Here is a 23218-nt window from a genome sequence, read left to right as displayed (position 1 = left end):
CCCAGACCCGCCCGCGGTTTCCCCGCCCCGCAGGTCTCAGAGAGCCCACACCTGTAGGAGTGGAGGGTGGGCATGGGGCGCAGACCCTCGGGAACGGCCTTTGAGGACCGTAGCAGAGGGGCCAGAGGCCACCTGTCGCTGCTCGGGTCTGCACATGGAACGCCCCGCTCCCTGACCTCCTGGGGCGGACCTCTGCCCCCTCCTTGTCACCAATTCTGCCCAGAGGCGCCCTGGAGAGCACCCCTAGGAGAAGGGAGGCGGGGGCGACCCTGACAGGTGCGACCCAGCGGCCGCCAGCCCCGCCCCGCGTGCTCCCGGGTGGGCGAGGGGAGCGAGCGGAGGCCGCAGCTCTGACGGCTCTGTGCTGCCCAGCGGTGGGGGCTGGCGCACAGGTAGGGGCGGGCGCAGCCCTAATGGCGTTGGCCTGGGATGGGGGTGAGGGTGGGGGTGGGAGTTACAAAACCATAGACTCCCAGACGTTAGGGATCCTTTCCGCCATGGTAACATCTGCTTCTTGTTTTAAAGGCTTGTTTGTGTACTGAGTAGTAAATTCGAAGTTGCAAGTATTCCCATAGCAAGGGATATTAACTTTTAAGCAAATCTATTTGTTGTTGAGAAATCAGAGTGTGGCAATTCAATTAGTAAGAGTTTCAGCAGCAAGGGAAAGCTATGTTCGCCTAATTCAAACATCAAAAAGTGTGAGATGTTTAGGTAACATCCCTCCCTCTTCTGTGTCCACCTTCCCAGCCACATCCCCCAACAGAAAGCCACTAAGTATTAGTATAGGCTTTTAGATTGTTTTATCCATTCCGGAGATAACACAGACATATTTTTCTCTGATTAACATTTTTCTGCACCTTGATTTTTTTTTTTTTTTCACTTAATACACCTTGGAGATTCTTCTACAGTGATAATGAGACCACTCAGTGAATTTAGAGTGGTCTCATTCTCACTATTCTCATAATTATTGAGGTACAATTTACATACAATACGATGCACCTTATATGACGTGCAATTAGATGAGTTTTGATAAAAGTAGAAATGCAGGGTCTTATGGTAAGGGCATCATTTAATGTCTTAAGAAACTTTTTCAAAGTGGCTGTTCCAGTTTACATTCCCACCAGCAATGTACGAGCGTTCCAGTTTCTCTACATTCTTACCAACACTTGGCATTGGTACCAGGCTGGTGTGTTCAGTGGCTGAGCATCAACCTATGAATGGAGGGCCCCAAAGACACAGTCAAGGCTCTGGTGCACTCAAAGGGGAACGTGATGTCCTTTGGCAAAGTGAAGAAGGCGCTTTAAAAGAATCTGTACTCAGCCAGAGTTTGGTTAGACTTCCCTAGACACCCAGCATAAAAGGTGGAAGGTTTTTTAAAACCATCTTATTGAAGTACTATCAGTTAGATTTTCAGAAAAATGTGTCCTAAGTGCCCAGCTCAATGACTTTTCACAAAGTGAATCCATCCTTAAAACCTGCACCCAGACCAAGAAACAGCACACTGTCTGATCCCCAAAATCCCTTTGTTGGTCCCTTCGAATCATGACCTTCCCCCATAAGTAACCACTATTTTGACTTTCATCACCATTGATTAGCTTTGAACTTCACGAGAATGGAATCATTAAGTCTACACTGATTAGCGTCTGACTCCTTTCATTCAATATGATGCTAAACATGTGTAGTTGTAGCTCCTAACTGCTATATAATGTTCCATTGAGTGAACATAGCACAATTCATTTATCCATCCTATTGTGTTTTTGTTTATCTTCACCGGAGGATATTTTTTGATTGCTCTTTTTAGAGAGAGGGAGGGGAAGAGACACAGAGAGAGAAATATCGATGTGAGAAAGACACATCAATTGGTTGCCTCCCACACGAAGGTGCAAGAAAAAGACTCACTCTAATTATGTTGCAGAATGGAGGTTTATTGGAAGGAAATGCCAGACAGGCTCCCAAGGAAGGGTCTAGCCATGAGGCACTAAAAAGAATGGGACCTTGGACCAAGAAGGGTCCCAACCACTGCTAATGGAGCTCACTAGGCCTCCCATTTCTTCCCAACCTGTTAGGTCCGTGCTAATGTCCCATTACTCCCCATGTTTCTCAACCCAAAGCCCAGAGCAGTGGGCTCTTTGTTCTTCCCACCATCTGACACCGAGCTATCAGGAGAGGCACTAGCCTACCCACGAACTGGCTCCCCTCAGGTACTGACTTCCTGGGAGCACATTATTCCTTCTTGGTGACCCTCATTCATCTTAACAGCCCCTGGCACGAGCCTCCAGGAAGAGGACGTGAACTCACTGGATCATGGAGAGGAATGTACCTGGAGCAAAAAGAAGGATGCTGATGACATCGTGTCGGCTCCCTAAGGGTGGGGAAGTGGATGGGGGCATCTCTTCTTCCAGGGACCAGATCTGGCACAAGATGTCTGCTCAGGCAACCCCACTGCCTGGCATGCCCTCTCCCTAGGGACCATCAAACCTTCTTGATTTCCTCAGTCTTAATGTTTGAGATGGACTGCCTCCTCCAGGAAGCCCATGACCAGGGCATGCCCTTCAGCAGATTGGCACTGAGATAGAATGTGCCCTGCTGACAAGCATTCTCATCAATGTCAAAAGTCTCAGGGATGAATCTATTGTTGGGAATAGAATAAAAAACTATATTTCCCAGAATCCCTTGCAGCCTCGAGTGGCCATGTGACTAAACTCTAGCCAATGAGAAGTGAGTGGATATGACATGTGCAACCTCCGGTTATGTCCACAATGGGAATGGTATACCTTCAACTTCCACTCTTCTGTTGGAGGGAATATGAACACAATGTGGTCATTGTGAACCCTCACAATCAAGATGAGCTAGAAGGACCCAGAGTACCAGCAATTTAAACCACCATAACATACCCAGACTAGTATGCGAGAGAAAAATAAAATTTTCTCAAGTTGAAGTTACTGTATTTGGTCTCTAGTTAGAGCAGCTTAACTTATAATCTAGCTAGTGCAGAGTGCTAGTACAGTGTGAGGATGTAGAAAGCTCCTCTTCTAATCCATCCAAACAGTCCAGAATGGGCTTGGACAAGAAAGATGTGAGGAGGAAGTATATTGGAAGATAAATGGAGAGACGAGATCCAGAGAAAAGAGAAGGAGAAGTGGACAACATGATCAACTCCTTTTTCTTCAGCATCTCCTGAGGTCAACACCCTCCTGGGTATATTAGGGTTCATCCCCCACTCTCACCACCTATTTTTCTTGGGGGGCAAGAGGTTTGGAATCAGGTCATAGAACATTAGATGTCATAGCGTTGTTTTCATAGCTGCCGTCAGGAGCCAATGCAGCCTTGTTTACCAGGACCAAGTCATCACGGGTTCCATTGGACTCATCCTCCTAAGGGCAGGCAATGCCACATGGTCAGCTTAGGGGTGGAGCACAGGAAGAAATCCCAAATGTGGCTGCATCAGGATCCATGAGTTTCCCATAGAGAAAACCCTGGTCACAGGAGGACTCTGGGAAATGTCATCACCTGATCCCTAACCCTGGAGGGCAGTCCCCCAGACCCCAAGACTCAAGGGGATTGGTGAGAATGTGCATGGCTAGAAGCCCTGCCCCACCAAATGGATTATCCGCAGAAGGGGACACATCAAGGGGAAGGAAAAACAGTTTTTCACTTTTGTCCAGGTTGGGCAGAGAGACGCCAAAACACAGGTGGCGTTCAAAGATGTGTCTTGGAAGTGGAGGTGTCACTGCTAAGTTCAGAAAGTCTGCCCCAGTCATCCAGCCAGCTGCACAGCAAACACATGACTTCTCTCTGCCCTGATCAGAGTATGGCTCCTCCTATCTCCTCAAGGGGCCCTGGATCTCTATATTCTCTCCCCTGTCACCCCCTAGCAGCACACACCAGCCTATGGATGAGAGCAGTCTCTAGGGGCCAGCCCTGCACTGTGGGGTAGCCGGGCCTTATGTCTGTGTGCACCCACATGGTGGTTAGATACCTGCACCGTGTCCTTCTGAGACGCCATCTCCACCGAATTCTCACCCACGCTCAGCTTATGAAAATATCTCCTTCTGTAAGGGCAAGAGTGGACTCAGAGAGCCTCTCCTCTCCCTGCCTGTCCCCATTCCTGCACCCGCCTCACATGCTTGTCCCCAGACTGCTCACTGCACCAAGCAGTGGGGAGCATTGTGGGGGGTGGGGTACCTTATCTTTCTTCCCTCCCAGCCCTTTCTTCAGCACAGACAGGGTAGAGATAAGGAAAGAAGAAAACTACAGCAAGATGGATTTAGAGATCATTCTAGAAAGGATACCCAGATTCGGAGCATGGGAAGGGAGGAGGGCAGGCTAGAAAGTAGGGAGCCTGTGAATTTGGTAGGAAGGACATGGGGGAATGTTAGGGGAAAACAGAGAAGGCTGAGGTGGCCCCATCCACCCTCCAGCTCTGTACTCACCTCCAGGCGTAGAAGGCTCCCAGGACCAACAGGAGGAAGAGGAGGCCAGCCAGCAGCCCCAGGAAGCAGAGTAGGTTCTGGAACAGATGCAGGCGGTGCAGGGCTGGAACACAGGGGAGAGCTCAGGGGGCAGCTATGGCTCCAGGCCTCCAAAGCTCCTTTCCAAGTGACTTTCCCAAGGTGAAACCTTTTCTAACTTTCACTTTATCTCAGGAGCTTCCCCATGCAAAGGAGCTTCAAGCAACCAATGTAGACTAGACAGACAAGCTGAAGCGATTCAGAGAAAACCTCAGAGGGAAGCCCTGGGACCTGAGAGCCAGGCCTTGTGTAGGGTGGCCTGGGAAATGGAGCCCTCCCTCACCTCTGGTTCCAAAGTAGGTGGAGGCAGAGGCAGAGCCCAGGGCGTTGGAGGCAGAACACACGTATTCCCCCTGGTCACTGGGCCGCAGCTTCTCAATGTCCACCCTCAAGGCATTGGGGGTGGCTGAGACGTGGATGTGGGGCTCTGCTGGAGTGCTCAAGGGCTGGCTGGAGGCCACCACTCGACTGCCAAGGTGGAGGGTCAGGCTGGCTAGGGGCTCGCTGTCCACTCTGCAGTCCAGAATACCCTGGGTGCCACCCTCAGGTTCCACAAAGACCGTCATGGTGGGCGTCTTGGGAGGGTCTGTGGGAAGACAGAGAGTGTGGTGATTATAGAAAACAACCACAAACTCCTCTCCTCCCTGTACCCATGCAAGGCGATGTTGCTGACCCTCCCATTAAGAGCCTATTTCCTTACACCTTGACTCACTTTGACCACTGGAAGGCAAAAGTGACATTGTGTAACATCAAAGATAGATATAAAAGTCCTCACAGCTTCTGCTCTCCTTGGAATACAAGCCTGTGGGAAGCCCAGGCCAGCCTGTTGGACACACCCGGCCTAGCCAGCAGCTAGCCCCAACCACCAGCCACAAGGGTGAAGCCATCCTAGACCATGTAGCCACAGTTCAGCCATTAGACAATTGTAGCCACATGAAGTGAAACCAGCAAAACTGCTCAGAAAAGAAGGTAAGAACAGAATGAAGAAAGTCAGAATGTAAGAAGGACTGACTTTCTGGCCCACAGAATTGTGATAAAATAAAATGGCTATAATTTTAAGCACTAAGTTTTGGGGTGGCTTGTTACACAGCAATAGCTGACTGAGACAGCATGAGGCCCTGGTGGAAAATGGAACAGAGAATCAAGGTTTCTGAGGGCTTATTGTGTGGCAGGCCTTCTGCATGCTTTATCTCCTAGATGCCTCACGAGGTGAGGGACTAACATTTGCAGATGAGGAAACCAAGGCACAGATGCACAAGAAGTCGATAGGAGTCCGTCAGTCCAGGACTCCATGCCTGCGAAGTCCTTGCTCTTTGCAGGCAGAAGAAGAAGAAGCCCAGAAGTGGGCATGTGAGTAGTAGGGAAACTGAGGCAGGGGGTTGTGTCACACTCACAGAGCACACGGAGCATGACTGGAGCAGAGGTGGTAGTCCCAGTGGGGAGCTCAGCCCGGCAGTGGTACACTCCAGCTTGGGCACGGGACACGTAGGAGAAGGAAAGGGTGGGCACAGGCTCCGCATATAGTTGCCGACCGTTCCAGAACCAAGCGAAAGTGGAGTTGACCGTGGGCCTGGGGCCACCAGGAAGGTGACAACTCAGGTTCAGCGCTGCACCCTCAGGTACATCCAGGCCTGGCTCGGCCACCACACGCACACCTGCGGGCCAAGGACCAGGAGGTGGTTGGGGATCTGCAGGCCTGGGTGGTATCTGAGGGGGATCTGAGAGGCCTCTGTGCATTATGGGAAGTTCTTATCTGACTTGGGATCTGAACCCCAAAGGTGGAACTGTGTCCCCATCAGACTGAGATCTCTGAGAACAGAGCTGTCTCTCATCCTCACACAGGAGACCTTCAGGGCAGGGCTGGGCCGCCCTTTCTCACCAAAAAAGGTGTCCTGCCCCCAGATTGGACTCCCCAAGGGTGAGGCTGCACCTCCTCCCTCAGCCTGGGCTTGCTGAGGGTAGGACTCTGTCCCTCTGCCCACCCAGGTTCCCTGGGTAGGGTCTGTGCACTCTGTGAGGGCAGGGTTACGTCTCCTCTGCACCCACGCTCTTCTCGGGCATTGTTACACCTCCGCTCTCATAGGGAGCTCTCCAAGGGTAAGATTGTTTCTCTCCCTCAGGCTGGGCACCCCCTCCAGTGGGAGCTATTCCTCCTCCACCAGATCAGGTGGAGCTACATCTATTATTTCAGGCCAGTCAACCCCCGTCCACATGGACTCCGACCCCACGGCACCTGAGCCCCATCTCCTCCCCCATCACCCACTCACCTTCCGCCTGTAGCTGCCCTGTGGTGCTGACTGAGCCCAGCAAGTTGTGGGCCTTGCAGACATAGGTGTTCTCATCACCTGAGGGCACATCTTGCACCTGTAGCCGCAGGGAGTTGCGGGCCACCTGGACACGGCCCGTCCCCGATGCCAAGCCATGGCTGGTGGCCAGTACCTTGCCATCCCGGGACAGGGACAGCTCAGCAGGTGGCTCGCTGTCCACAGTGCACTGCACCACAGTCATGGGGCTGGCCCTTGAGTCTCGGAAGGAGGACAGGACAGCATCCCGAGGAGCATCTGGGGGTGGGCAGGGCATAGTTGTGGTCATTGCTTGGAAATCCTATCCTGTCCATTGTCTGCCCTCCTGGCATTGGTGAGGCTGAAGCCTCTGGACAGTCATTTCCTAGAAGCGCCACCTTCTCAGGAGCCCGTGGGAAGATTCTTCAGGCAGGGGTCACAGGGACCCAGGCCCCTTTCCTCACCACCTACGTCCTTCTTTTCCCAAGTGCCCATTCCCAGCCCACTGCAATCCTGTGCCCACCCCCATTGGGGCCCAAAAGTGCCCTCCGCCACCCTGAGTACCCCCATCCGAGGACCCCTGCTCACAGAGGACTTGCAGGGCTGTAGGCCTGGAGCTGCGTGTGCCCTGGGCATCCTGGACTTGGCAAGAGTAGGCACCGGCATGAGCCCGCGTAGCCACCGGGATTGAGAGGGAGGCAGAGGGCCCTTCCTGTAGCCAACGGCTGTTGTGATACCAGGTATAGAGGGTGGGTGGGCTGGCAGCAGGGTCCTCACAGGTCACTGTGATGGAGGCCCCCTCGGGCACAGCGGCCGACGGAGCCAGGGTCACCTGCACGCCTGTCCCAAGGAGGCCAGGGTGAGTGGGGCCCAGCCAGACACCAGAGCGGATCCCACCCCTGGTGGCCTTGACCTGAGCCCTGCCTCACCCTCCAGCCGCAATTCCACGGACGTGTTGACCTGGCCCAGAGGACTGTGGGCCGAGCAGCTATAGAGACCCTCATCCCTGGGCCGGGGCTCCCACAGCTCCAGGCGCAGGGTGTTGGGCACAGAGGCTTCGGTCGAGGAGGCCAGGAGGCGACCAGCATGGCTGAGGGCCAGCTGGGCGGGCGGGTGGCTGTCCACGGTGCACAGTAGCAGGGCCAGCCGCCCACCACGACTCTCCAGGAGGTAGGTCAGGCGCAGGCTGCGGGGTGGATCTATAGGAGCACGAAAGGCGTGGACAGAGTTCAGAGACCACAGCCATGAGGAGGCCAGTGTGCAGGTGCCATTCAAACCAGGAGGGCCCGGGCCTCCCACCCCAAGCGCTTCCACTTGCTCATCTGGGGCACTGCTGCTCTGCCCAGAGAGAACCTCTCTCCATAGCCCCCAACTCCCATGCTCCTGTGAAGGTCTCCATCAGCTGGCTGAGTTCTGGTACTGAGTTCCCAGGTTGGGCCATGCCCTGATCCCAGTAGGCTACTGTCCTTCCTTCCAGCCCCACCCAGCCACCAACCACTCACAGAGGACATCAAGGATGACAGGTCTGGAGAAGCGCGGCGCCTGGCCAGGGGTCACCACACCACAGTGGTAGGAGGCAGCATCTGTGGCTGTGACATTGGGCAGGCGGATGGCGTGGGCACCTGGGCGCTGCTTCCCATCTTGGTACCACGTGTAGGTGAGCTGAGCCTTGTGCGTGGTCCACACAAGGCAGGTCAGGTTCACCGGCTGCCCCTCCTGCACGGCGGCCTTTGGCCACACCTGCACACTCACAGCTGGAGAGAGGAGGGCACGGAGACACCAGTGAGGGTCGTGAGGCCGAGTAAAACAAGCCGCCTGTCTCCATGAGGGAGGGACGCCCCTCGGCCTCTGGGAGGCACAGATGGCCCACCTGTGAATGGGCTCAGAGGTGGAACTTGGCAAACAACTCATCATCTCTCAGCTGATCCCAAGCGAAGTTCTGCGGAGCCCTCCCTGGCCCTGGTGGGGAGCACATGGGAGAATACAGGCCTCCCTGGCCCTGCTGTGGCTTCTCCTTGAGCCCCCCTTTCTGATTAGTTTTGTCCACTGGGTACCCGTGTAAAATTCAGTTTTTAAAAAAAGCTCTTCCACGAAGCCCAAGTTTGGAGACTGCTGCCCGTAAGAAGAGACTATCCTTAGGTCCAGCCCTCTTGCCTGTGCCCAGCCTTCCAGAAGCCTCTCCAAGCAAGCTTCTCTCCTCTTAGAGGAGCCACCCACCCACATACTCACACCCCCACACTGACCCTGGGCATCGAAACTGGCTGAGGCCGAGGTCTGGCCTAGGGTGTTGGTGGCCTCGCAGGTGTAGACTCCCTCGTCCTCCAGCCCTGCGTCGTGGATCTCCAGGCGCAGCGTGTTGGGGGCCACAGCCACCTTTAGCCGGGGAGAGCTGTCTGCCAGTTCCCCCACACCTTGTAGGGTGGAGGCCACCAGGCGGTCCCCATGGAGCAGGCGTAGCTGGGCCAAAGGGTCGCTGTTCACACGGCACAGGAGGAGGCCCAGTCGCCCAGGGCCAGTGTCCATCAGGGTGGTGAGTGTGGCCTGGCGTGGGGCATCTACACAAAGTGGGGAGTGGTCAGGGTCTGGCCAGGTGGTCCCTCATCTAAGGCTCTCTCATGGAGGCAGAGCCCAAGACCCGGGGGTCAGTATCCCCTCCTCCAGCCACACCCTTGGCTCCTTCACACCCCAAGAAACATATGCAGTAATGAAAGCACGTACAGGACACGTGGAGGCTGATGGGGGTGGCCAGGCTTGTGGTGGCTGAGCCCGGGGCCTGGGCTTGGCAGTGGTAGGCTCCAGCTTGGCTCAAAGTTATGGCTGCAAAGCGGAGTGTGGCTGAGGTCGACTCCTGGAGGGGCTGGCCATCCCGATACCAGCGGTATGAGGTCCCTTCCAGAGCCTCCGTGGGTACCTTGCAGCTCAGGACCACAGCCTGGCCCTCCTGGAGCTCGGGTGATGGTGACACCTGGACCCAGGCTCCTGCCGGGAGAAATCAAGAGCAAGTGAGGACCCTCCGCCATATCCTCCCACAGTCTGGGACCGCGTGTCATCCACACCAAGACTGCATGACTGCATGACCCCAAACCTGTGTCCCTGAGCCACAGCTCCCCCACCAGACCACTGCCGACTTCAACCCCTGCCTCGGTCTCTCCTGCTCCCACCTTCACTGCATGGGTCTGTCCTGGCGTCTACCACCTACCACCTTGAGGTACGGCTTCACTCTGTCAATCACATCTCGCCTACCAGAAGGTGGCCCTCTCAAGGGTCCAACCCACTTATATGACCTGCAACCCAGTGCCAGGCACAGTGCCTGCACGTGCTAGCTCTTGACAAATGTTGGTTTGACACCATAAAGCACTAAATCCTGCCAAGGGCCATTGTCCTGATCATGAGTTGAACTCAGCATGGGTGACTGAGGGCTTAGAAGGGGAAGTTAGCAGCTATGTGATCTTTTCCCTCCAGCCCTCTCTAGCCAGCTCTGCACCCAGGCTCAAGGTCATGAGAGCCCAGGAACTGGGGACTAAGCAAAGGGCAGTTCCTAGTGCCCCCTGGGTCTAAGGCAGGATGAGACCAAGCTGAAGGCGGGGGGAGGGGGCGATGGAGGGACAGCTGGAGTGGTGACTGAGAGCACAGGCTGTGCCTGGGAACAGAACCAAATTAGTCCCAAGCTAGCAGGGCCACCTGCTAGTCATGTGATCAGGAGCAAGCTCCTAAAGCTCTGACCCAAAATATCTCTTCCTGTGAAATGAGTATAATAAATAAGAAAAGATGTATAGGACCAAGGCCCAAGGCAAATGTTCACAAGTTGATGTTTGTCATTGTGAGAAAAATTGTGTGTTTTTCTTTGGCCTTTGTAACATTATGGATATTAGCTTTCCTTTTTCCTAGCTTATTCGCATAGGGAGAATTTTTATGGAAAAACTAGAGGCCCGGTGCACAAATTCATGCATGGGTGGGGTCCCTCGGCCTGGCCCTGGGAAGTTGGCCAGCCAGCCCCTTCCCCCTCAGATTAGGGCCGGTGAGGGGTGCTAGCTGGCCTTTGGTGGTCAGTGCATCTCATAGCAACCTATTGACCAGTCGTTCGGTCATTTGGTCGTTCAGTTGCTTAGGCTTTTATATATATATATAGATATGTGAATATATTCTTATGCATATGGGCATATCTGTATATGCATATGTGTGTACATACACACATTGGTGTGCATATATTACGCATGTATATGCATAATGTACATATATATTAGATTTTGTATGAGATACTTATTATCTAACAAAATTATACTATTACATAAGAAGTTATCTATCAGAAATTGCTCCAATCAAGCAAACTGTCTTGTGCAATTGCCACTACCTCCTAGTGGCTGCCATGGGTATTACAGGTGAAAATGTCTAGCTGGAGACAAAGGGAAACCTCTGTGGGTTGGTGGAAACTGTCCAGAAACTATGGCTGAAAAAGACCTCACATGCTTGCCTGGCCAGAATGGTCCCAGGGCATCTGTTTCTACCATGTCACCAGGGGACTGACACTCACCTCGGACCTGGAAGAAGAGGGAAGTGTTGGCTGATCCGAGGACATTTGTGGCCTCACAGCAGTAGCTGCCAGAGTCCCCAAGGCCCAAGTCTCGGACCTCTAGCTGCAGGGAGTTGGCCATGGCCTTGGCATGGAAGTGGCCATGGGATGGGAGCTGGGGCCCCAGGCTGGTAGCCAAGAGGCGTTCCCCATGATACAGGGTCAGTTGGGCCAGCGGACTACTGTCCACAGTGCAGACAAACACAGCCATGTGGCCCTGGTCCACGTCCAGGAGGGCTGACAGCTTTGGAGGATCCGGGGGATCTGCAGGGACAGGGAGACGCTGAGGCCACCCCCAGCCCAGCTCACCACGTTCCAGCTGCCATATTGTGTCCCACTGCCCCCTCCACACACAGTCCCGGCCCATCCTTTCCCAGCCCAAGCCACGTTCTTGTCTCCCCAAACCCAACCCAGCCTGGTTCCTCCCAGACCAACCCTCTAAGTGCCAATGCTGCCCTTGCCCATCACGCACAGAGCACACTCAGGACCACGGGGGCGGAGAGCTGGGCATCAGCCTCAGAGAGGACGCGGCAGGCGTAGAGAGCAGCATCTGTTCTGGCCACAGGCAGCAGCGTCACAGTCTCCAGGGGGCCCTGGGTCCACAGTGCCCCATTCCGGAACCAAGAGAAGTTGGCAGGGCCTCCACCGGCTTCCCGTCTAACACTGCAAGTCAGGTTGGCGAAGGTGCCCTCTGGCAGTGTGTGCGACGGAGTGATGACCAGGACCGTGGCTGGAGAGCAGGCAGCACAGGCCCCCTTGAGACAGGCCTCACTTTGACTGCTTCCCCGCAACCCTGGGGGCCACTGGTCCAGCCTCCCAGCCTGGAGCGGGGAGGACGGAGACCCTCGGGAGTGCCCACTGGACAGGGGTGAAAAGCAAACTTCCGCAGCTAAACAAGGTGGTTCCACTGGATGGGGCCCCTTGGAGCCAGGGTTTCAGCGGAATAGGGTCCCAAGTACTGGCCCCCGACCCTGTGCCACCATTCCCTGCCCCGACTCACCTTGGGCATCGAAGGTCACTGAGGAGGAGGCGTTGCCCAGGGTGTTGCTGGCCTCACACAGATATTCACCCTCGTCCTCCAGCACCGGGTCACGGATCTCCACACGCAGCAGGTTAGGGGCGCTGTTGACCTTTATGCGCTGGGAACAGCCCCCACATGTGCTGCACCCGCCCCCTGGTGTCAGGGAAGTAGCTACTACATGGTCCCTGTGGAGCAGCCGCAGCTGGGCAGGGGGGTCGCTGTCCACACGGCACTCCAGGAAGCCTCGACGGCCAGCCCCGAGGCCCTCAGCGTCGGGGTCCAGCCTGGCGGTGAGCGTGGGCCGGCGTGGGGCGTCTGCAGGGGGGAAGAGCAGAGGCACTCATGGAAGACCACAGCCTCGGCCAGGGCTGCCTGGGATCCCAGAAGACACTGGACAAAGGCCTGGGCCCAGAGCTGCCACAAACAGCTGGACCCTGACAAGGACAGGCAGGCCAGGGTGGGAGGAATCCAGCCCCTGCACCTCGGGCTCAGCCACGCCCTAGGGCTGTATCTGATCTTCCCCGGGAAGAGGGGCGTTTTTCCGGGGAAACAAAGGCACCGTGTGGGCTAGCAGTCACTTGCCTAACTCCCAGGTGCTCCTGAGCAGGGCGCCCTCATAGCAATCCCTATGAATCTTACTTACCTCTGCTCCCTCTGCACCCCACCCCTTCCGCCAGGATCCCCCTTCCCCTTGTGTCTGGTCTTCAAGCAGCTCTACTTAAGATAATAGACAATGCCTAAAGTGCCCTCTCTCTAGAGGCTTCTGGAGATGGATCGTCAAGGACAGCCATCAGCAAGGCCTCCGCATGATCTCACCCTGACACTCAGAAACCCCTAAGAGATGGCTGCTCTTCCTGACAGTCCCAGGATGTTGCTCCTGCTCATGTCAGGGGAGGCTTTCTGAAGCTAAGGGTGCCCTGAATATTGGTGGGGCCCTCAGGCTAACATGGAACATCCACTGCTGACCAGACGCAGTTCCTGTGCCGAGAGGTTCTGCTCTCATGTCTCTGGGGGCCTGTGAGGGCACAACCTACGGGGCGTGTGCGCATATATAGGAGTATGGTGTCCCAGGGCCCAGCTCAGGAGGATGAAGCTTGGCCATGGTGCCCATGGTGGGTTTGAGGCTAGGCACAGAGGGCCCTAAAATGTCTGGGATTGGAGATGGGACGGGGGGGGGTAGAAAATCCCTAGCCTTGTTCCCCAAATTACAGCCCTGGGTGGAAAGGTCCATGGTGCCCAGGCCTGTGGCTGCCCTCCTGATAGACCCTGGGCAGGACAGGGTCAGGAGGGCCGAGAGGAGGGCGGGATGGCTGGCGGACCCCAGTGGACTGATCCATCCTCCCCAGGACAGGCAGGGGCCAGTGGGGAGGCTGCTCACAGAGCACCGTGAGGACGGCAGGCGAGGAGGGCCCGCTGGCGCTGTGGCTGTCCTGGGCGCGACAGTAGTATGAGCCAGCATCGGTGCTGGAGGCCGCAGGGAGCAGGAGGCTGCTGCTGGGCCCCTCGAGAAGCAGGGCTCCGTTCCGGTACCAGGAGAAGCGGATGTCAGGCGTTGGGCTCAGGCCACTCCGGCAGCTCAGCGTCACCATCTGCCCTTCCACCACCTCCGCTGCTGGGCTGATGAGGAGGCGGGCTGCTAGCAGACGGAGACAGGGAGGCTCAGCCCGCTGCACATCTGTGGCCCCGTGCCACCCACTGCAGGAAGCCCTCCAGCATCCCCCCACCCCAATAGTTGTAGGTAGGTCTGGGCTTTGTGACGTCAGCTCTATGAATCTCTTGAGGATCAGAAGGGTTTGGCCTTGGAGGTCCATTCTGACCTATTGATAGTAACTGGCTGCAGCATAGCTGAGAAGGATTCTGAGCTGGAACCCAGGCTTGATCCATTAGCTATGTCTGCCGTGGCCTCAGAATGAGGGAGGGGTAGCACATGTACCAAGAGTTGGAAGACCCTACTTTATTGTGCCTCCTGAATCTGACTCCTATATACTAGTTGCACAGAACCCGCCCCAAACGTTTGATAAATAAGAAACAAATGAATGCATATGAGGAACCTTCCAAGTTCAGAGTCAGAACGTACACAGAAGGAATAAGACAACCTGCCATGTTTCCCTTGTTGCCTTGACTTCCATGAACCTCCCATGTTGGGATATGACAGTATAGCCCGGGTCCTGGGTGTGATTTTTAGGAGCCAGCTAGTTCAGCCCCTCAGTTGAGCCCTCTGGACTCCTAGGAGGTAGAGGGCAGAGCAGGCCTCCTCTTCGAGCTCCCTCCACCAGCCCCAGGGCCATCTTACCATTGGCTTGGAAGTCCAGGGTGGAGGACGCGTTCCCATAGGAGTTGGTGGCTGTGCAAGTGTATTCCCCGCTGTCGGCCAGCCCCAGGTCTCGGATCTCCAGGCGCAGAAAGTTGGGGGCAGAGGAGACACTGAAGCGTGGGCCGCGGTCATCCTTGCCAGAGGTAGAGGCCAGGACAAGTCCCCCGTGTGACAGCACCAGGGTGGCCACGGGCTCACTGACCACGGAGCAATGGAGGATGCCCACCAGCCCCGCCTGCATCTCCAGGAAGGCAGTTAGGTGGGGGGCGAGGGGTGGGTCTGCATGGAGAAAGGCCTGTCACCCTCAGTCAGGGGCACTCCCTGGATTCCCCTTCATAGTCTATAACCCCTGCACCTCCTTTGTCCCACAATGCCCTGGGAGATGGAGGGAGACCCCAGCAGCTCCTGAGTGCCGGCTGAATAAACTTTTGTCCCTGGGCTGGATAAACCACTTCAGTCTATCCTTGCGGCAACACCAAGAGTGGGAATCAGGAACCCTACTTTAAAGATGGGGAGCCCTAGCCAGTTTGGCTCAGTGGACCATGGACTGAAGTGTCCTGGGTTCGATTCCAGTCAAGGGCATATACCTCTTGAGGCTCGATTCCAGGCCCTTGTCAGAGGCAACCAATTGATGTGTCCTTCTCACATCAATCTTTCTCTCTCTCTCTCTCTCTCTCTCTCTCTCTCTCTCTCTCTCTCTCTCCTTCCTCCTCCCTTTCACTCTCTCTAAAAAATCAGTGGAAAAATATCCCTGGGTGAGAATTATAAATAAATAAATACTGGCAAAGAGGCCTGGCAGTGGACAGCACCTCACCCAGGAGACCAAAGTGAACTCTACCAGCAATGGGACATGCTGACACCACCTGCCCCCTGATTGACGCGGAGACAGACACAGCATCATGGCTGTGGGGTTCCTGCCCGAGTTCCAGGCTCTGTCTACTGGATTCAGACAAACAAACTGAGGGAGGGACACCCACACAACCGCTGGCCTGTACTCCTAAAGTGTCAATGTCAAGAAGATGAGAAAAGACCAAGGCACTGTCCCCAACTAAAGGAGAATAAGGAGACACGACAACTGAATGCAGCTGGATCCCGGATTGGATCCGGGACTCCAAAAAATAATTGCCACAAAGGGCATTATTGGATCAATTGGCATAATTTAAATATGGACTGTAGATTAGATAATGGACGTGTATCAATGTTAAATTTTCTGACTGTGATCACTGTAGCGTGTTATGTATGAGAATGACCTTAGAAACTACACTGAGGAACTTAGGGGCAAAGGAAATCATGTCTACAACATTAGAAATATAAATAGATGAATGGATGAAGAGATAAATGATAGATAGGTAACATATGTGTGTATGTATACTGACAGAGTGCATATGTACATACTAGAGGCCTGGTGCACAGATTTGTACATTGAAAGGAAATTAATTAGAAGAAATATTTTAGAGGCCAGGGAGGGACCCCGGGAGGGTTCCAGGGCATGTCTGGCCCTCTTGCCCAGTCCCGATTGGCCAGACCCCAGCAGCAAGCTAACCTACTGGTTGGAGCGTCTGCCCCCTGGTGGTCAATGCATGTCATAGCAACTGGTCAAACAGTCAAACGGTCAGACACTTAGCATATTAGGCTTTTATATATAGAGATGTGTATAGAGATGCATATGTATGTGTTTACAGAGAGAAAATGTGTACATGTGTGCACATGCATGTGCACATGTATACATGCACGTATATGTGTACATGTGTATATACATATATACACACATATAATATATATTATAAAAGAAAGAAAGCACATGAACCTAAATGTTAACAAATTGGGACTTTTTTATTTTCCAGGTCCTTTTTTTATTTTTTTAAATATATTTTTATTGATTTTAGAGAGGAAGGGAGAGGAAGAGAGAGAAACCTCAATGATGGGAATCATTGATCGGCTGCCTCCTGCACTCCCCCAACTGGGGATGGAGCCCGCAACCCAGGCACGTGCCCTTGACCAGAATCAAACCTGGGACCCTTCAGTCCGCAGGCTGATGCTCTACCCACTGACCCAAACCAACTAGGGCAACAAATTGGGACTTTAAGTTAAAGGTATTGCATATGATAACTCTTTGTAATCTTTTTGGAAGTTTTAACTTATTTCAAAATAAAAATGTTTAAATCAGAGTTAACAGAGGCCCAGGGAGGTCCAAGCCTTGCCCAGGTGTGCAGAGCTCAGGGCCACCGGCCCAGGACCTAACCTGCCTGCAGGGGCCCCACCCCTTGGCCCGACTCCAGCAGTGTCCGCCACACACTGGGCACTTACGGATGACCACCACGCTGACGGGCCCAGAGCGCTCCCTGCCATGGGCGTACTGCACCTCGCAGACGTAGAAGCCAGTGTCGGCCCTGGTAGCCGAGTGCAGCTGGAGGGTAGGGCTGTGAGCATCCTCCAACAGGACATGGTTCTTGTACCAGCTGTAGCGCAGCCCGCTGGGTGCTTCTTTAGGCACGTTGCAGGTCAGCGTCACCGTCTGGTTCTCCTGGATGGGGCCTGCTGGGCTCATCTGGACCTCAGCCACTGTGGGGGCAGCAGAGGGCACACTGGGGTACCCAACCGACTTACAGGCCTAACTCCTCAGAGCCCCAGGCTTGCAGCCACTCAGCTTAATCTGCGCAGTCTCCATCACACCCTTCAGTGGAGCCTGCTGTGTCTGTCCTGTTCACGGGGACCCTCCTGACACTCCACCCTGCTGGGGAGGTTTGTCATCTGTCTGAGGGGGCACCTTCACCTGGCTCTCCTCAGCCCCTGTGGCCTGGACCCCTTCCCCACCCTCTGGTCAAGACCCAGGTTCACCCAGGACTCACTGAAGATGTGGAGGCTGAAAGGGGGCGAGACCAAGGAGCCCACTTCATTCCCAGCTTGGCAGGTGTAGACTCCGGCATCGTCCCAGGCTGCCCGGGGCAACTGCAGCACAAGACTCTGGGATTTGAGGGGCGTCCCATCCTTGAGCCACTGCACAGAGCTGATAGCGGGATAGCTGCTGTTCACCTGGCAGGTGAGTGTGACCAGGTCACCTGGACGAAAGTTCCCCTCCGAGGGGCTGGGGAGGATCTCCACGGCTTTGGGGGCATCTGCAAGGCATGATGGGTGGGGTGTCAGGTAAGGAGCCTTGGCTGGGAGGGCGTGGCCCACTCTCTGTCAGCACCCTGCCCGAAGGAAGCCCACCGGATAAATCATCAGTCCCATTAGTTCCTCTGTCCCGGGCTGTGCTGCACCCCATCTTATGTTCCTAATCCCTTCCTTCGCCACTGAGAGTCAGAATGCAATGCTTGGCCTAGTGTCCAGCCCACACTGCCTTCCAGGGCTTTCTGCCTCATGACACTGTCCAATGTCCTGTGTCCTATGTGGGGTCATGGGTACCACACTGTTTGCTCTGGTGGCCTGTCGTAGCTGTTGGTAAGGGACAAAGCACCTGATGGAGGGAGCCAAAGACAGCAGAATTCTCTCTGAGAATGGTTAACCCATTTGTAAAGAGGGCGCCAGCAGTACAAAGAGACCGCATTTTTTAGAATCTTGTTTCAAAGCGTCTCACTATGTAAACGGGCTAATAAAAACTCACACTTCAAGCCCTTAATCTACGTAGAGAGGAAGATAGCAGAAGCTAATACAGTTGACTGGTTAGTATGTGCCAAGCACGCCTCCAATTTTCATAACAATTCTGTGAGACAGGAACTAGCATTTACTGTTACCGCCCCTGCATAGATGAGAAAATGGAGGCTCTGAGCCGCCAGTACCTTGCCCAGAGTTTGCTCATTGAGTAGATGGTTGTGTCGGCCACCTGAGGCCTGTGGACAGCGGCTGTTCTAGAAGAGGCTGCCCCATTGTACTGTGATGGGGAGATGCTCAAGCAAGTGGAAACTCGGCTTTCTCCCCAGGCCTCTGCCATGCCCGGGTGATGCCCTGATCACCATGGATGTGAGCAGCGGTAGGCCACAAAGGATTGACCCCACCTCCCCAGTATCCTCCAGAGCTGGGCTAAACCCCAAGGTCCTTGCTGCCTGACCCCCAAGCCTCTGGGTCTTTGTCTCCCCTTCTGTGCCCAGCCTGGCCTCAGGGACAAGAGGTGAAAGGGAACTGGAAGGTGGCTCTTTGTGCTTAGCAGTCTCTCTACCCTGGCCCCACCCAGGAGGTCAGAGTGCACCCAGCCTCGCTGCAGGGAAAGGGCTCTGTTTCTATGGAGAAGGAACTGGTTTCCACCGGGGAGCCACAGCTGGGTGCCCAGTGATGAGGGTGTGGCCCCCAGCGCACTCACACTGCACTTGGAGGAAAATCTCGCCCTTTGTCTTGTACCCGGCCACCGAGAGGTGGCAGCTCAAGGTCCGGCCGTGGTCCTGCCAGGACAGGGCCATGTGGAGGGTCTCCTGGTGGCTGATGCCCGTGGTCTCGAGCTTCTGGAAGTTGGAGGTGACTGAGCGAGCTGGGTCCTGGCCTTGCCACTGCAGGCTGATGGGCTCCTGCAGGCACGCGTAGGGAGTGGAGCAGTTGAAGTCCACTTCCATGCCCTCGCGAAGCTCTAACGGTGAGGCAATGGTGGGCACGTTGGGCTCCTCTGAGGACAAAGACAGGAGGCTCAGGACTCCCCCTCACCACCCTTGACGCCTCCTGCCCTGCAAACCCCAGCTGTGGCGCGAGCCCTGGGCAGGGGACTTCAAGGGGAAGGAGAGGTTGCTTTCTACCCCCACCCCCTTGGGGTGAATGCATGGAGGACACAAGGCTGGGACTAGACTGGGGCTGGGGGTGCGTATAGAACAAGGGGGCAGGAAGTGGGGCCAGAAGCAGCTTGGGAGCCCCTTCCAGGCAGCAGCTAGGCCACCCCATTCCTCACCTGTCACAGTGACCGCTGTGCCTGTGGCATCTACCCAGCGGTTGACATCACTGATCTCGAAGCGGAAGCTGTAGGTGCCTGAGTCCTGGGGGCTCAGGTCCTTCAGCAGCAGGTTGCACACCCTGTGGTTGGCATTCCCCAGCAGCTGGGCACGGCCACGGAAGCGTGCTTCCACCTTCTGGGAGTCCCCCGAGTGGAAAACCACCTGCCGATTTCCCGAGTAGTCGTAGTACCAGATGGATGTGATGCCATGGGGCACCTCCACATTCTCAGGGAAACTGAAGATGCAGGGAATGACGAGGCAGGACCCCTTCACGCCCTGCACGGCCACGGGACGGGAGACACCCCAGGAGGCCAGGACTGAGGGAGGAACAGACAGACAGGAGAATAATGCAGGCCTGGGGCACCACAAAGCCCTATGACCTGCCCTATAGAAGGTGCCCCAGGTGGACCCCCAAACCCTGCTGTGTCCTCAGCAATACAGTCCCTCTGGGAGGGTCACTGGTCCCTGCCACTGTCTCTCTGTGCCTGCCCTTCAACCTCAGCAGCCAACCTGTGACCAGGCACAGTCCGTCTGCTGGGCCAGCAAAGGCTGGGCTCCCGGAGGCCAGGCCCAGAGGGATGAGAAAGGCCAGCACAACTTACCTGCGGAGATGGATGCGGCCAGGTGGAGAAGCTGAAGCAGGTAGCCCATAGCAGGTTCTCGCGCCTGTCCCGGTGCATAAGAGAGGGGTGTGCACTGTATTGACCGGACACACAGGGCTCCTAAGGAGCCTCCAGGCACCTCAGCTCCGAGCCTGCCGGAGTGTCAGCCCTGTGTTCCCGCAGGCTCTGCTGAGAGGGCAGGGCTTCCAAGGACTGCTGGGGCAGCCAGCCACCGGGAGCCAGGAGCCCACGTTCACACTTGGACTTTACCCAGCAATGCCCTCACTGGTGGAATGCACTAGAAAACCCTCTGGGCGTCCCTCAACCCCACCTCAAGTTCTGCTTTCCCATCCCCTCAAGAGCACTACCCCAGAGCAGATGAACAGTTGTTTCTCCCTTCCCTCCACTCCCTGCCCCTCCCTGTCCCTCCCTGCCACCCAAGCCAACAGGAACTGGAACCCAGAGAGGCCCAGTGACTTACTCCAAGGCACTCAGCAAGAATAATGGTTTCTTACTTGAGACTTAGTCCCCTACCTCTAGCCTTACAAGCTACAAGCCATATGGGGCTTGATTGAGCACTTAACCAAAGTGCTGTCTTTAAGGGCCATCCCTTGCTCAAAAACCTTCTGTGGCTCCCCATTGCCCAATACATCCCTGAAAGGTCTTAATTTCTTACTCCCAGCTCTGTCTTCATTCCCTGCTCCTCACACATCCACCCTGGGGCCAGTCCCATCTGCACATGGGCTCTCCAGCTGACTAGCTGTGTCCCCACCACATATCATCTCTGCTTGTTGAAACTTTATTAGTCTTCAAGGTAAAGCTTGAAGGCAGCTTCTAGCTGAAACTTCCCCTTTGGGTCCCTGTGGTCACCAGAGCCATCTCTGTCTTGCCTTGTCCTTGGCATCTTGTGAGAGCCTGAAAGTGGAGACATGTGCCCTGCAGCCCTGCAGAGCAGCCCCCAGGCTTTGCAGCAACATGCAGAAAGAGAGGTGAGAGTTGGTGACAGGGCAAGTTTAGGTGCAATGGCGGTGGGGTGGGGGGGTACGAGGCCCCTGCACCACACACACCCCACAAGCATAAGTTAATTGCCTGCAGTATATAATGCACAAGAAGGCAGAGGGGCCCTCTGCCATGAAGTGCCCCTGGTGAGGGTGGGAGGTTCTTAGGGGTGCCAGAGATATGAATCTGAAGGGGAGAGAGGGCAGAAACACATATAACTAAAACTATAAAACTATTAGAGGAAAACATGGATGAAAAGATTCTTGACCTATTATCAGGCAATGATTTCTTAAGTACGACAGCAAAAGTACAAGCAACAGAAGAAAATATAGATGAATTGAACTTGATCAAAATAACTTTTGTGAATCAAAGGATACTAGCAAGATAGTAAAAAAAAAAAAAAAAAAACCTACCGAATGTGAGAAAATATTTGCAAATCACGGGGTTAGAATCATACCTAAGGGATTAATATCTGGAATATATAAAGAACTCCTATACAGCTCAACAACAAACTCTAAACAACCGAATTTTTAAAAGGGACTAAGGACTTGAATAGACATCTCTTCAAAGATGATGTAAAATGGCCAGTAAGCCCATGAAAAGATGCTTAACATCATTAGTCATAAGGGAAATGCAAATCAAAACCACAGTGACCCTGTCTGGGTGGCTCCGTTGGCTGGAGTGTGGTTCTGTACACTAAAAGGTTGAATGTTCGATTCCCAGTCAGGGCACATACCTAGGTTTCAGTTTCGAGCCCCAGTTGGGGCGCATACAGGAGGCAACTGATTGGTGTTCCTCTCTCTCTCTCTCTTTTTCATTCTCTTCCTCTCAAAAAAAAAATTTATATATATATATCTCCTATATAATAAAGAGCTAATATGCAAATGGTCATCATGCCTTCACGCCCTCACACTGTCACACTGTAACAGCTCAGATACTCAGCACTGGAGAGAGAGGAATGGGGACCAGCCAGGTACAAATGAGCTCGTGAGAAAGGAATGGGGACAAACCGCCTGCCCTGTGGTCCCGGGAACCCCGGGAGAGGGACAGCTGCCAGCCCCGTGGTCCCAGGCACCTGCGGCTACAGCCCGAGCAAAGCTGCCCGCCCATGGTCCCCTGCCGCTGCAGCTGGCCTGCGTCCCAGGTGCCTGCGACTGGCTGGAGGAGGGAATCCTGGGTCTTGGGTGCGGGGCAAGGCAGAGGTGGTTAGAGGTGATCAGTAGGGGAGCAGTTAGGGGCGATCAGGCAGGCAGGCAGAGGTGGTCAGGGGTGATCAGGCAGGCAGGCAGGCAGGCAAGCAGTTAGGAGCCAGCAGTCTCAGATTGTGAGAAGCAGTCAGACATCCCCAGAGTGGTCCTGGATTGGAGAGGGAGCAGGCCGGGTTGAGGGAACCCTCCCCGCCCCCTGCCCCGGGTACGAATTTCGTGCACCGGGCCTCTAGTATATATACGAGGATTTAAAAAAAACCCACAATGAGCTACCACTTCACACCCATCAGAAAGGTTATTAACAAACAAACAAAATCAGAAAATAAATGTTGGAGAGGATATGGAGAAATTAGAAGCTCAGTGCACTCCTGGTAGGAATGTAAAATAGTGCAGCCCCTGTGGAAAACTATTGGTGGTCCCACAAAAAGTCAGACATAAATTACCGTCTGATCCAGCACCTCTGCTCCTGGGTGGAGTGAAAACAGGGTCTCCTGGGTTCACAGCAGTGTTATTCACAACAGCCAAAACGTGAAAACAACCCAAGTGTCCATCCACAGATGAATGGTTAAAAAACCATGGTATAGCCATAAGCAGAGGTGAAATTCTGAAACACTTTATAGCATGGGTGAACTTTGAAAATATTATGCTCAGTGAAGTCAGCCAGATCAAAATGGCAAATATTGTAAGATTCCACTTAAAGAGATACCTAAAATAGGCAAATTCATAAAGACAGAAAGTAGAATAGAGACTTCAAAGGGCTACAGGGAGGGGAGTTCATGTGTAATGGGTACAGAGTGT

The 23218-nt window shown here is 54.5% G+C and overlaps 1 protein-coding gene across 1 annotated transcript; it reads right to left on the bottom strand.

Annotated features, from left to right (window-relative positions):
• Window positions 1–792: 792 nt before the first annotated feature.
• On the bottom strand, window positions 793–20262 carry SIGLEC1 (sialic acid binding Ig like lectin 1; the record flags this gene model as incomplete). The annotated part of the gene is made up of 21 exons (XM_081097646.1): window positions 793–3374; window positions 3980–4052; window positions 4434–4536; window positions 4795–5097; window positions 5906–6166; window positions 6779–7072; window positions 7382–7633; window positions 7723–7992; window positions 8296–8547; window positions 9037–9348; window positions 9512–9772; window positions 11325–11627; window positions 11836–12093; window positions 12364–12699; window positions 13763–14020; window positions 14678–14977; window positions 17006–17260; window positions 17548–17814; window positions 18996–19292; window positions 19569–19928; window positions 20214–20262. 21 exons carry the CDS (start codon window positions 20260–20262, stop codon window positions 3267–3269), a joined length of 5172 nt encoding a protein of 1723 aa, XP_080953772.1. The 3' UTR covers window positions 793–3266.
• Window positions 20263–23218: the final 2956 nt, after the last annotated feature.

This window comes from Myotis nattereri (genome assembly GCF_964212035.1).
Source record: "Myotis nattereri genome assembly, chromosome: 8".
Lineage (NCBI taxonomy): Eukaryota > Metazoa > Chordata > Mammalia > Chiroptera > Vespertilionidae > Myotis > Myotis nattereri.
Note: the sequence above shows the minus strand (reverse complement) of the source record. Positions and strands in the feature narration are given on the sequence as shown.